The sequence below is a fragment of the Saccopteryx leptura genome, chromosome 2 (assembly GCF_036850995.1).
Source record: "Saccopteryx leptura isolate mSacLep1 chromosome 2, mSacLep1_pri_phased_curated, whole genome shotgun sequence".
Lineage (NCBI taxonomy): Eukaryota > Metazoa > Chordata > Mammalia > Chiroptera > Emballonuridae > Saccopteryx > Saccopteryx leptura.
Genome location: NC_089504.1, coordinates 236691577 through 236705153, shown reverse-complemented (window position 1 = coordinate 236705153; position 13577 = coordinate 236691577). Strand labels below are relative to the sequence as shown.

Here is a 13577-nt window from a genome sequence, read left to right as displayed (position 1 = left end):
CTGCATCCCAGTCCAATGGTCTATCCACTGCGCCACCACCTGGTCAGGCAAGAACTTTTCAATTTTAAGGTAGTCAAATTTACAGGCCTTTTCCTGTATACCTTGTGCTTTTTAACTGACTCCAAGTGGTTTTAATCCTCCTGAAATTTATTTTTGTAAACTGAGGTAGAAATCAAAAAATTTTTTTTCAGTTAGGAACGCAATTTCCTTGTAACTTTTAGTAAAGTTTTATCCCTTGACTAATAATCCCAGCTCTGCATTCTACAAGGTTCTATCCATGAGTGGATCTCATAGGCTCTATTCTGTTCCATTGTTCTATCCATCTAACTCCACTACAATCACACTACATTTTATTAAGCACTGCAGCCTTAAAATAAAAAATGGCATATGCTGAGTCCTCTTGACTTTGACTTTGTTCTTTTTCAAATTGTTTTCATTATTCATGGGCTTTTGCTTTTCCATATGAATTTTTAGGGTTCACCAAAAAACTTTAGAACTATACTCATTAATTTGAACAGAAATAATATCATTACAATATTGAATCATCCCATCATTCATGAGTATATCTCCCAATTTATTTAGGCTTAAAGTATTTCAATAAAAGTTTTAAAATTTCTTCTGTAAATGTCTGATATGTCTTTTATTTGATTCTTTTTTTAAGTTTGACTTTTTTTTTTGGTAGAGAGAGAGAGAGTCAGAGAGAGGGATAGACAGGGACAGACAGACAGAAACAGAGAGATGAGAAGCATCAACCATTAGTTTTTTGTTGTGCATTGCAACACCTTAGTTGTTCATTGATTGTTTTCTCATGTGTGCCTTGACCGCAGGCCTTCAGCAGACCGAGTAACCCCTTGCTGGAGCCAGTGACCTTGGGCTCAAGCTGGCAACCTCGGGGTCTCGAACCTGGGTCTTCCGCATCCCAGTCCGACGCTCTATCCATTGCGCCACTGCCTGGTCAGGCTGATTTATTCTTAAGTGGCCTTATAGCTGATCTTAATGTTATAAGTGGCACATTTTGGGTTTTTTCCCCACTATTCTATATCATATTTCATTGTCTGAACTTCATATCATGACCACATCTTAGTCACAAGGAAGCAAGAGGAGCTATGCTTTTATTAAGTACAAAGTGACCAGAGTTAAAGAAAACAGGCCCAAAATGGAGTCACTTGTTCTAAGCTCCATGTCACCAAACTGAGACTCAATTGGTTCTCCCTTGCCCAGAAATGGAATCTCAAACCAGCCCATCAGAAATCTTGCCCAATCAGCACTAGGTAGGTCATCTGCCTGAGACCCTGTCATTTCCCTAAAGGAAAATGACCTTGCAATTACCAACCTGTAGTGGCACATTATTTTTTTATTTAAAGACTTTATTTATTGATTTTACAGTGGTGGGGAGCAAGAAGTATCAACTCATAGTTGTTTTACTTTAGTTGTTTATTCATTGCTTGTCATATGTGTCTTGACTGGGCAAGGCCAGGATTTTGAACTGGCGACATCAGCACTCCAGGTCAATACTTTAACCACTGTGCCACCACAGGTCAGGCCATACTTTTTTCCCCCTAATTTCGCTTTGTAATTATCGCTGATCTATGAGAATGCAATTAAGTTCTGTGTATTGGTCTTGTATCCAGCAATCTTGCAGTATAATCTAGTCCTACAGATTCTCTTGGATTTCTTATATACATTTATAATCTTCAAAAACTATCATTTTGATTTTTCTTTCCAGTCTTTATAGCTTTTCTGTCTTGATCTGTCTTATTACATTGGCCAGGACCTCTGATAAAAAATGTTGAAGAGAATTGGTGATAATGGCTAATTTTGTCCTATACCTAACTTTAAAGAAAATACCTCTAATATTTTACCATTAGGTTTTATTAATTTTAGGTTGACATCATTTATCAAGATAAATTCCCTTCTATTCTAAGTTAATTAAAAATTTTTATTATAAACAGATGCTGTCCTGTCAAATATTTTTATACCTATTGAGAAATTTAAGTTTTTTCTTAAGCTATTTTAAAATGATAAATTATATGAATAGACTTCCTGATATCAAATCATATAAGCAGTCATAAGATAAACCCTACTTGGTCTAAATTTTTAAAGAAATCATTACTGGCTTTGTATCCATGTTCATAAATGAGAACAAATTTCCCTTCTTCTCATCTGGGATTAATATTAAGGTAACAAGTCTGATAAAATGAATTAAGAAGCATTCTCTTTATTTCCTACTCTCTAAATAATCTGTATACAAAGGGAATGAACTATTCTTTGAAGGTTTGATAAAAAACTGTTATGAAACCACCTGGGCCCAATGTGAGTGAATAGATTTTTTAAAAACTATTCAATTTCATTAATGTTTATAATCTGTTTAGATTTTCTATTTCTTCTTGAGTCAGTTTTGAGAAGATATATCTTTCTTGGAAAAATTTCATTTCATCTTAGTTTTCAAATGCAGTTTTTCTGTAGCATTCCTTTTCCTTATCTACAGGAAAGGGGATGGATTTGCTCCTGATTTGTCTGTTTCGGATTATCCTATGGCCCTGGAGGTCAGAGGCAAAAGGATACAATGACATTCTTATTCATAAAAGTTTCCATTTATTAAGCATCTACTAAGCACTTGATATATATTTCTCACAACAACCTTGTGAGGTAGGTAGTATTCAGGTTCCTCCTCTAGAAAATGAAGGCCAGACAGGTAAAGGAATTTACTCAGAGACATACAGGGAGCAAAGGAGCAATCCAAGATTTAAGGCCAGACCTGAGTGACTATCTTTTTTGGGGGGGGGGGAGGACAGAGACAGAGAGAGGGACAGACAGACAGGAAGGGAGAGAGATGAGAAGAATCAATTCTTTGTTGTGGCACTTTAGTTGTTCATTGATTGCTTTCTCATATGTGCCTTGACTGGGGGGCTACAGCAGAGTGAGTGACCCCTTGCTCAAGCCCACGACCTTAGGCTCAAGCCAGTGACCATGGGGTCATGTCTATGATCCCATGCTCAAGCCAGCGACACCATGCTCAAGCTGATGAGCCCATGCTCAAGCTGGCGACCTCGAGGTTTCAAACCTGGGTCCTCTGCATCCCAGTCCAATGCTCTAACCACTGCACAACCACCTGGTCAGGCCAAACCTGAGTAACTTTCAACAGCAGTGTTTCCTACTATTCTGCATCTCCTGTACCTGAAGTGAACTGATACTTTCTTGCCTACAGTGAAAGGGCCGTGGCCTTGGTTTCATGAACATCATTCACAAGGCAATGGGGTGGATGTAACATGCATCCACCCCAGTAATACCGATGTGTTCAGTTTTCGTGAAAGGCCCTACTACATAAAAAAAAAAAAAGGCATACAAAAAAGACTTGAAGGAAATACACTAAGATGTTATTACAGTCATCAGCGGTGGATAGATTACGTATGGGTGAAATTCTATTTGCAATTCTTATTTTCCAAGGTGTACTTTAATAATAAGAAAAACGTAACAGAGCATTATTTTAAAGTAGACTGAAAATGCCTAGCAGGCATTTAATAAATAGCCTACTGCAGGAAAAAGACCAGAAGGAAACACATCCAAGTGTTCAAATGGTGAGCAATCTGTCTTCAGGACATGGAACTATGTGAGTCACTGCTTTCTTCTATATTATATCCTGAAGTTTCTATCTTACATTCCTTTATCACTGAGATGAAATTGGGTTTATTTTAGAAAAAAATACTAGGAAGTCATTGCAAATATTACAGTTGACCCTTGAACAACACAGGTTTAACTGGCACAGGTCTACCTATAGGCAGATTTTTTTCAATAAACACTATAAATGCATTTTCTCTTCCTCACTGATTTGCTTAATAACATTTTCTTTTCTCTAGCTTACTTAATTGTAAGAATACAGTATGTAACACATGTAAACAAATAAAATGTGTGTTAATTGACTGTTAGCGTTAAGCCTTCTGGTCAACAGTAGGTTATAAGTAGTTAAGTTTTGGGGAAAGTGAAAAGGTATACGCGGATTTGTGACTGCACAGGAGGTCAGCCCCCCTAACCCCCATGTTGTTCAAGGGTCAAATGTGATTTCTTTTTTTCTTCCTAAGGAAACCCAGGCCTGTGCTGCGTCTCAGCCGCAGGACTTGCCTGCCTGAACATTTCCGGGAAGTCGTACACGTAGGTGGTTCCCAGGGACTGGGCCTGGAATCGCTTGGCTTGGAGCAGGTCCTTGGTGACGTAGGGTGTGTTGATCAGCATCCCATGCTGGGACCCTTGTTTGTCGCCAAAGGAGTGAAACATGATCTGGACCAGGAAGAGAGAAAAACAGCGTGAGAGAGGCACGACTCAAGAGACCCACACGGCTGCCGGATTTATTCTTATCTGGTCCTCAGTGAAAACGCAGTGCAGGGAGCAAAACACATCACATTAAGTAACAAAGTGAGTGCCTGGGACAGCTAATCTCTTTTCAGCCACTGTGGGCCCCCAGAACAAAGAGGGACAGGGGGAGATGCGGAAACAGCCCCAGAATGTAACTATTATGGTACTAAACACATATGCAAAACCAAATAGGCGTGCATCAAAACTGATGAAACCCGAATAAAGTCTGCATTTGAGTTAATAGTACTAAGCCCATGTCAATCTCCTGTTTTGACCAGTTCCTAAGGTTATGTACGATGTTATCATTGGGGAGTTGGGTGAAGGGTACATGAGAACTTTGTGTCCTAATTTTTTCTCTGTATTATTTCTGCAACTTCTTGAGAGTAATTACTTCAAAATAAAGAGTTATATATGTGGTATATATATAAATGGTAGTCAATAGGGTATCTGACTTACTTTACAAAAGTCTGTTCTAAAACATGGTTGGGGAAAATACCTAGTTCCCTACATGAACCAACATGGAGGCTGCAATATAATCAACCACAGGACCCCATGTCTTATCCCAAATATGGTCCATGAATGGATTAAACACTAGAACCCTTCTGCTTCCCAGGGAAATGAACTACTGGGATTCAGAGGCTAACACGTTAATCAGAAAGCTCAGCGAGGCCACCCCAATTCAGCATGGCAGTCAAGATAGCCGCCCAATGCCGTTCACATCCCCGTCTCACTTGCCCGAGCAGCCCGCCTCTGCTTTGCTGCAGACCTCCACGACCAGGCCCAGCCTTACGTTTCCGGATCTGGGGTCGTTGACTTCTTTGTAGAGGCTGATGTCCAGGTAGTAGCCTGACTCGTTGGTGATGAACAGGCGGATGGGAATGGCGCTGCCAGTGGTGGTCTGGCGGATGTTGATCTTGACCTCAGCCTGCAGCACGCGGAGTTTCCACAACCGGCTGCCATAGCGCATGACCATGGAACGCACCGACTCCTCGATCTGCCCCAGAGCACAGCAATTCCAATTTCAGAGCCCATTCCACACACACTCTCAACAGTCTAGCACTGATAATAAAGAAATGATGGCCTGACCAAGCGGTGGTGCAGTGGATAGAGCGTCAGACTGGGATGCAGAGGACCCAGGTTCGAGACCCCATGGTCACCAGCTTGGACCCAAGGTCGCTGGCTCAAGCAATGGGTTACTCGGTCTGTTAAAGGCCCATGGTCAAGGCACATATGAGAAAGCAATCAATGAACAACTAAGGTGTCACAATGAAAAACTGATGATTGATGCTTCTCATCTCTCTCCGTTCCTGTCTGTCTGTCCCTGTCTATCCCTCTCTCTCTCTCTCTCTCTCTCTCTAAAAAAATAAAATAAAATAAAAAATTTTTTGAAAAAAAAAAAAAGAAATGATGGTATACTGAATGCAAAGTGCCTAGGACACTGTATGTCTGTATATATCCAACAACTATTAACTAATCATAACCGAAGGCACCTTGCTAAGCATTTAAAGCTCATTTTCTCATTTTGTCCTCATAACTACTCAGAGAGGCCGGCATTTTCATCTCCCATTTAGATGAGGAAACTGAGGCTGGTAATTGACAGCTAGTGGTCCTATGTGAGACCATCCTTATCTCCATCATATATCTCAAACCTCTGCATCTTCTCTTGTGGGAAGTGGGTGGACTGGGGGAGTTGGGCACCAGCACGGGCCCTCTGCACCCCACAGATGCCAGGGTGATGTACCAGGACTTACTCTGTCCCACAGTCACCATCATAAGCCCTGCCTGCTCCAGAAGAAACAGCCAATGGCGTCCCCGACAAAGCCTGTCACCAGGGAGAGGATACACTGCTGTTTTGCAAGACATTTAGGGCATCCATGTTGTCCTCAAAGTGAAACACGTTCATGGAGGGTGAACATCAGAACAGGGGTAGTCCTAAGGGTGGTGGCTAAAACGGGGCTCTAGAATTAAATGATGAAGGGTTTGTCTTCCTCCTCCAGCACCTGAGGTTCAAACACGCACATGCGCATCCTATAACTCGGATCCCCAGTGCCAGGAGACAAGTACCCAAATCAGCATGGCATGACAAGCCTCGGTCCCCAGGAAGTTGAACCCAGAGCCTGGTGAAGGCCCCCCAAAGGCCAAACCTTGTAGGGGTCCATGATGACAGTGGGCACAAAGTTGAGGAAGATGTGGTTGCAGTCAGTGCGCACGCTGGTGTTGTTGAACGCCACCTCCAGCTCGTCCATGGCCTCCAGGAGCAACCGCTCACCCTCATTCTGCAGGTACTCGAAGGAGGCTTCCTGCCAGAAAAGGGACGGGACAGCTGCTAAGGCCGAGAGCTCAGGGCCTGCTCCTAGCTGGCCTCAGGGATGCAGGAAAAGAGGAAAAAACCTTTCTCCAGAAAGTGTGCCAGACGAGAATAGTGGGGCTCTGCCTTCAAAGGTAAAGGGATGGCCAAGGCTGTCTAATGCACTCACTGTCTTCTAGCTTCTGTATTCTGATGCTTTGACAACCAGGACCTTGCTCACCCTGGAGGACCTGCCCCTCCCGGAGTTAGCCAAGTCCCAGAGAGGGTAAACAACTCACCCACGAGCCTGCCTTCCAAATGCAAACCAACTAATCCAGAGCCCACACCCCAACCACCTCCTCACTGGGTTCTCACAGGCCAGGACACAATCCTTCTGTTTTTCAATGGCAACTGCCTCCTGATCTGTTGGCCTTACGGCACCTTGATAATAATAATGTAATCGGTTAAAATATCTAGTTGACCGAGGCAGCAAAGCACTGAGGCTACTTACACAGCTACATATCCATACAAGGCATTAATTAGCATGGAGTGGAGTACTTTTGTTAACACAGAAAGAAGTCTATAAGTAACTGACCAGTAAAAAAAACCAACAATCTTCAAATGATTTGTCCACTGAGCTCTGTCTGTGACATGCCTGCAGCACTGTGGAAGTATGCCTAGATAGCGTCACTAATGAAGCTGACCCCTGAGTGGCAGGATTCTAGGTCCCCTTCCTTGATTTTTAAAAGTAGTCAGTATTGTTTAAAATTTTCAAAAACATAATCAGGGGTTACTTTTCTAAATGAAAACAAAAGAAATGATCACAAACTCAATTAGCAAATATCACTTCACAAACTCATATCTTTCCAACCGATCAGTTCTCTTCTCATGCAGAGATCTATGTGACTGAAGAAAATCCACATGTCACCAGCCAAGACATGAAAACAGGCCACTCCAAAGTCCACCTCCCCCCGCCCAGACTGGAGTGTCGCAAGGGCCGGGCTGTGTGTGCCCAGTGCACCCTGCGATCGCCGGCATGCGGCCCCGGGCCCGGCACAGACCAGGAACGCAACAAAGGGAAGGTCAGTGCACGAATGACAAGCTCAGAGGAAGAAAGAAATATCCGTGACTTTTTACCTTTGTAATCAGGTCTGAGTGTCTGATGATGGCGCGGATGAAGAACCTGTAGTCCGTCACTTCCACTCCCTCCTTCACCTTGGCAGCGCCCAGGTAAAGGTGCATCTTGTGGTTGGCGCAGGGCACGGCCTTCAGATCGAAATTGCGCATGCGGCTGAGCTCCAGCTGGAAGGCCAGGGCGGGCTCCAGGTGACGGTAAATGCGATCTTCTGCAAACTGCTGGCCGACCAGAGAGAGCAGGCAGACAGACACACACAGGCTGGGTTTGACACTGGGACCATGAACCTGTTTGGTCAACATCCTGTCCTGCAGATCCCTGGTGTTTGCGAGCTTAACACTAGAAACATGGCATTTGTTATATCATCTAATTGTGAGCAACCCCAGGGCTCAAGTAACCTGGGACTCTGCAAAGACCCAGAGGACACGCAAGCCTGGCACGCTGGCATAAGGCTCTGGACTCCCAGGTGAGCCCAGCTAGTTCCCAGCACCTGCCGGCACAACCGGCTATTCCCTATCTGTCCCAGTATACAGCATTTCTCAAGAAGTCACTGACCCTTGGGTTTCCTTACGGAAATTGGTCCTCAAAAACAAAGCAACTGATCGTGCCTGAGAATAAACTGAGGAAAAAACAAAGAAGCTAGAGAAAGGATGGGTCTTCCCTAGAGAAGGCAGGCTTTGGGTAAATTAAAGTACAACATTCTGAATTTGGTGGAGTGTTAAATCCATGTTGGGAACAAGGCCACCTGTTCTAGAATAGCAATCCACAAACTTTTCCTTACAGGGCCAGAGGGCTGATGGGGCCATAGGAGGTATCACATCTACTCAACTGTGAGAAAGTCACAGCAGACCATATGTGACCAACTGCGTGTGGCCGTGTTCCAATCAGACTTTGTTTATAAAAATATGCGGCCAGCCTGCAAACCATAGTTTCCTAATCACTGTTCTATACGAACATGAGAAAATAGGTTGGGAGGCCCATCTTACTGAGTTCACCAGCAAGCACAGAAACTGTCCATGTGAGAGAGCCACCTGTAGTGAAGGCGGAAGGGTGGGAGGCGTCAAGTCTGAGCTCCACATAGAAATGTGGGGCTCTAGCTAGAAACAGGATCCCAGAGGAAGGCTGTGAGTCCGTGTGTGGGAGACAGGCTTGTAAGCTGACAAAGTCCTTATAGCCTAGGGCTTAGTTTAAGACTAAGTTTTTCCCCACCCTTTTAAGACTAAGATTTTCTCAAAACCCTTCTAATACTAAGATCTTCCACACACCCTTCTAATACTAAGATCTTCTCAACACCCTTTTTAAGACTAAGCTTTTCCCCACACCCTTGACTGTTGCATGGTGGGGAGGGGGGTGCACTCTTACGAGGATTCCCATTTATGCCTTAGATGAGTGACTTTGTATCAGAGACTTCCTTATTTGCATATGGCTTAAAGGCTTTAATTCTCTGCACTATATAATAAAGCAGATCGGGGGTTCTCACTCGCTCTGGCTTGCCACCAGCTTGCAGAGACCTCCCAATCCCATTCCTTTTCTCTTTGAGTCTATTTCTTCATTCCACATCGTTCTCCCTCAGGACCTGGAATTACTAGCCATGCTGGTTTGCAGCATCCATGTAAAAGTGGCGGTGTTCTAGACTACAGAGAGATCTTAAGGACTGGGCTAGTCTCCCTGAATATCAAAGGTGCCAGGGAAGAGAGAGCAGTATCCTACCTCATCTCTTGCTCTGAATGTGAAAAACTTGGGAAATTCTTTCTGCAAAAAAGAAATCCATACAAAAGGCAATTAAATTAAGCAAGGCACATTTAAATACGCATGTACTTGTTTTGCCTGCTAACCCCAGCTGCTTCTAGAAGGAATCGTTTACAAAGCCAGCGCTTCTCTAGCAATTGAGTGAATGTCAGATGAGTGGCACCGAGTCCTGGAGAATGGAGGAGACCCACATGGCACCCTGGGAATCACACTCACCTCCTGGGCGATCAGGAACGTGATTCTTCGGAGTCCGTAATCCACGAGGATGTTTTTCTACATTCAAAACCAAACACACAACGGAATTGTCTTTAGCCATAAAAAAAGAAATAAAGGTCTACCTGTTACCATGTGAATTAGCCTCAAAAACATTATACTGAGAAAGACGGCAGTCACAAAAGACCTCGTGTTGGACAGTCCCATTTATAGGAAATGCCCAGAAAAGGCAAACCCACAGAATCAGATATTAGATTAGGGTGGAGGAGGAAGGTGTTGGGTTGACTGCTAATAGGTAGAGGGTTTTTAGGAGGTGGGGCAGTGGTGGTAAAAATGTTCAAAAAAAATAATAATGTTTACACAACTCTATGAATATACCAAAAAGCATTGAATTGTACACTTTAAATGGGCTATGTGTGCTATGTGAGTTATATTCAATGTTCTATTAAAATACACATACTTTCTAAAACATTTCATAATTTCTCTAATGAAGTGGGCAGTGGGAACTGTTATATTAAATGAACAACAACAACAAAAAGACAAGAAAAAGGATTTCATTTATACAAAGTTCAAGAACAGGCAAAACTCATCGACACTGTCAGAAGTCAAGACAGCCCTGGCAGGTTGGCTCAACGGTCGAGTGTTGGCCCAGTGTGTGGAAGTCCCAGTTCGATTCCCGGCCAGGGCACACAGGAGAAGCGCCCAGGGCACACAGGAGAAGCGCCCAGGGACAGTGGTCAGTGACCACTGCAGGGGAGGGGGAGAGACATAAAGGGGCTTGAGAAGGGGCAGAAACCTTCATTTTCCTGGTTTGAATTCTGGTGACACTTGGGACTTCACCTTGAACATTCATCAGGCTTCCCATTTGGGCCTTCTGCACTTTGCTGTATGTTAAACTTCAAGGAAAAGTTACCCAAGAAGAGTACAAAACTGGTTTTGGTCGTGCTGTCTACATGAAATAACTACTATTCTATACAGTTTAATGGGGAATAAACAAAACCTGGAAGAAGATAAGGTTATGGTTTAATTTGTCCACACGGTAAGGAGAATGATCAGGGGACATGGAAAGTGTTGGCCCATTTCAGAAACAGGTGACTGCTGTCCCTACTGCCAGGGTGAGGACATATGCTGGTAATGACCACATGTCGATGAAAGCAACGTGCAGTCGTCTGCATACACGGATGTCAACATAAGTGACCATTTTATTTTATTTTTTTTAATTTTTTTTTTTTTCATTTTTCCAAAGCTGGAAACGGGGAGGCAGTCAGACAGACTCCCGCATGCGCCCGACCGGGATCCACCCGGCACGCCCACCAGGGGGCGATGTTCTGCCCCTCTGGGGCGTCGCTCTGTTGCATCCAGAGCCATTCTAGTGCCTGAGGCAGAGGCCACAGAGCTATCCCCAGCGCCCGGGCCATCTTTGCTCAGGGGGAGGGGTGGAGAAGCAGATGGGCACTTCTCCTGTGTGCCCTGGCCGGGAATCGAACCCAGGACTCCTGCACGCCAGGCTGACGCTCTACCGCTGAGCCAACCAGCCAGGGTAAGTGACCATTTTAAAAGTGTGACTTTTCCGGGTTATGCCAATAAACTTTCTACCAAACCCAGACCTATTTATTGAATATGTCTTCTGTGCTGAGGGATATATGTACTGTGGTTAAATGGTGTATGTACTTTATCATTTCATCATTGAACAACCTGGGGGAGAGAAATGCCACACCCCGTGCTACAGGGAAGAGGCTGAGTGAGGCTCTGCCACATTCAGCAACCTCTGCCCAAGGTCACTGGCCACGAGGAGTTGCAGAGCTAGGATGGAAGCCAGCAGGTGTCGGGTGCATAGAACCCCTCCCCAAGACAACTCCACCTCCTCCTCCAGGGACCCAGAACCACAGGCACGCCCAGGGCACCTTGGACTGTATGAAGGTCCGCAGAATGGGCACCAGCTCCTCATCCTCCAGGTGGTCGGCACACTGGATGGCCACGTTCAGGATGTGAATGGGCTCTTCTCTGAGACCCTAGGAGAGAAAAACAAGAGAGGCAGTCAAGGACCTGGGGCCCGCGCCGCCCTCTCCTTGGTGTGCTCCCTGCTCAGACACTTACCTTGACGTCCTCCTCACAGTACATAGATGTTTGGGACTTGCCGAAGAGGGAGCTGTCCCTGGGCACGTTGGCAAAGCAGGAGATGACTTCATCAAAGTTCCTGGGGACACAGGACAGAGAGGGAGGGCTGAGGGGCTGCTCCCCCACGGTCACAGGTCAGACCTGAGTCCTCCCTTTTTCCCAACCACCACTCTGCAAGCTCATCCTGTTTCTGACCAGGTCCAAGGTACCAGTGATGGGGTCTTTCCCCAAAGGGAAGGACGAGCCCATGTGATCTGAGATGATGAATAAAAGAAAGGCTGTCCAGACTCTGGGGCATCAGCTGGGTTCCCTTTTACCAGCTAGGAGACCCTCTTAACCTCACTTCACATCTCTGAGTTAACTGAGGATAACAGAAGTAGTCCCAACAGCTCCCAGTGCTGCTGGGAGACAAGGTAAGCCAAACACAATGCATACCACGCAGGAACAGGTTGAAAAGCATAGTTATTGTACTAGGACTGATTACTGAGCATGTTCTTTGCATACCCATGATACTTCAAAATACAATATTAAAATGTACTACTGCAGCCTGACCAGGCAGTGGCACAGTGGACAGAGCGTCGAACTGGGATGCGAAAGGACCCAGGTTCGAGACCCCAGGGTTGCCAGCTTGAGTGCAGGCTCATCTGGCTTGAGCAAAAAGCTCACTAGCATGGACCCAAGGTCACTGGCTCGAGCGGGGGGTTACTCAGTCTGCTGAAGGCCCGCGGTCATGGCACATATGAGAAAGCAATCAATGAACAACTAAGGTGTCACAACGAAAAACTGATGGTTGATGCTTCTCATCTCTCTCCGTTCCTGTCTGTCTGTCCCTATCTATCCCTCTCTCGGACTCTCTCTCTGTCCCTGTAAAAAATAAAAAAAATAAAAAAGAATTAAGATTCTTAAAAAAAAAATGTACTACTGCATTAGTTTTCCTCATGACCCTATGATGTAGGTCCTTCTTTTACTCCCATTATACAGATGAGAAAACTGAGGTACAGAGAGAGGTCAAGTAATTGGCTCAGTCTCCCAGTCAGGAAGCACGAAGACAGATTCTCATGTAGGAGGGCTGACACAAAAGCTCACTCATGGCTATATTATTATTAAACTGTTATTATTAATTTACTGTGCCATGTGTCTGGACCACCCCACCCTACGCGTCACAGGGACAGAGAGGAGTCAGAGGAAGCCCACTCAGCTCCCTCCTCAGGATGTTTGAGAGACCGGGCCACGCTGGGTACCTGGTGAACTCCTCGAATCTCCTGAAGGCGACCATGGCCCCCATCCGCTGGCACAGAGGAGAGAAGCCACTGTCCATGAAGAGCTCAGTGCTGTGTCTCAGCAGGTCAGGGTTGGTGACACTGATGGGCATAGCCATCCTGCAGGGGGATGGGTAGTGGGGGATGAGGTTGCTGCTTGCAGACCTGGCCCCAAGAGCTGGTAGGTACCCCTGAAATCACCACCCAGGCCCCTGGTCTGGACAGCTAAGTGTGGAGGTAACAACCCAGTGTGGCAGCTTGAGCCACACTCAACGCCCAGACTGCCTATGGTCCAAGCAGCCTTTTCAATAGACAGTGTGGGGCAAAAGTAGGTTTACAGTTGTGAGTATGTGAACACACAGTTTATTCTTATAGTATTATTTCTTATTGTATTGTTTTCCATACTTACAACTGTAAACCTACTTTTGCCCCACCCTGTATTTCTATATATACTGTTCACAAATAT

At 45.0% G+C, this 13577-nt stretch overlaps 1 protein-coding gene across 6 annotated transcripts in view; it reads right to left on the bottom strand.

Moving 5' to 3' along the window:
• ACACB (acetyl-CoA carboxylase beta) overlaps positions 1-13577 on the bottom strand; it is a 115879-nt gene that overhangs the window by 19150 nt on the left and 83152 nt on the right. For 4 of the 6 annotated variants that reach the window (XM_066370695.1, XM_066370697.1, XM_066370698.1 and 1 more), the window contains 9 exons: positions 13094-13231; positions 11832-11931; positions 11639-11746; positions 9738-9794; positions 9483-9524; positions 7775-7993; positions 6495-6650; positions 5141-5344; positions 4120-4275 (listed from right to left, as the gene is read on the bottom strand). In XM_066370695.1, coding sequence (XP_066226792.1) covers positions 4120-4275; positions 5141-5344; positions 6495-6650; positions 7775-7993; positions 9483-9524; positions 9738-9794; positions 11639-11746; positions 11832-11931; positions 13094-13231 — 1180 coding nt within the window. The remainder of the gene's footprint in view (positions 1-4119; positions 4276-5140; positions 5345-6494; positions 6651-7774; positions 7994-9482; positions 9525-9737; positions 9795-11638; positions 11747-11831; positions 11932-13093; positions 13232-13577) is intronic. The other 2 variants (XM_066370699.1, XM_066370701.1) reach the window with 1 other exon arrangement.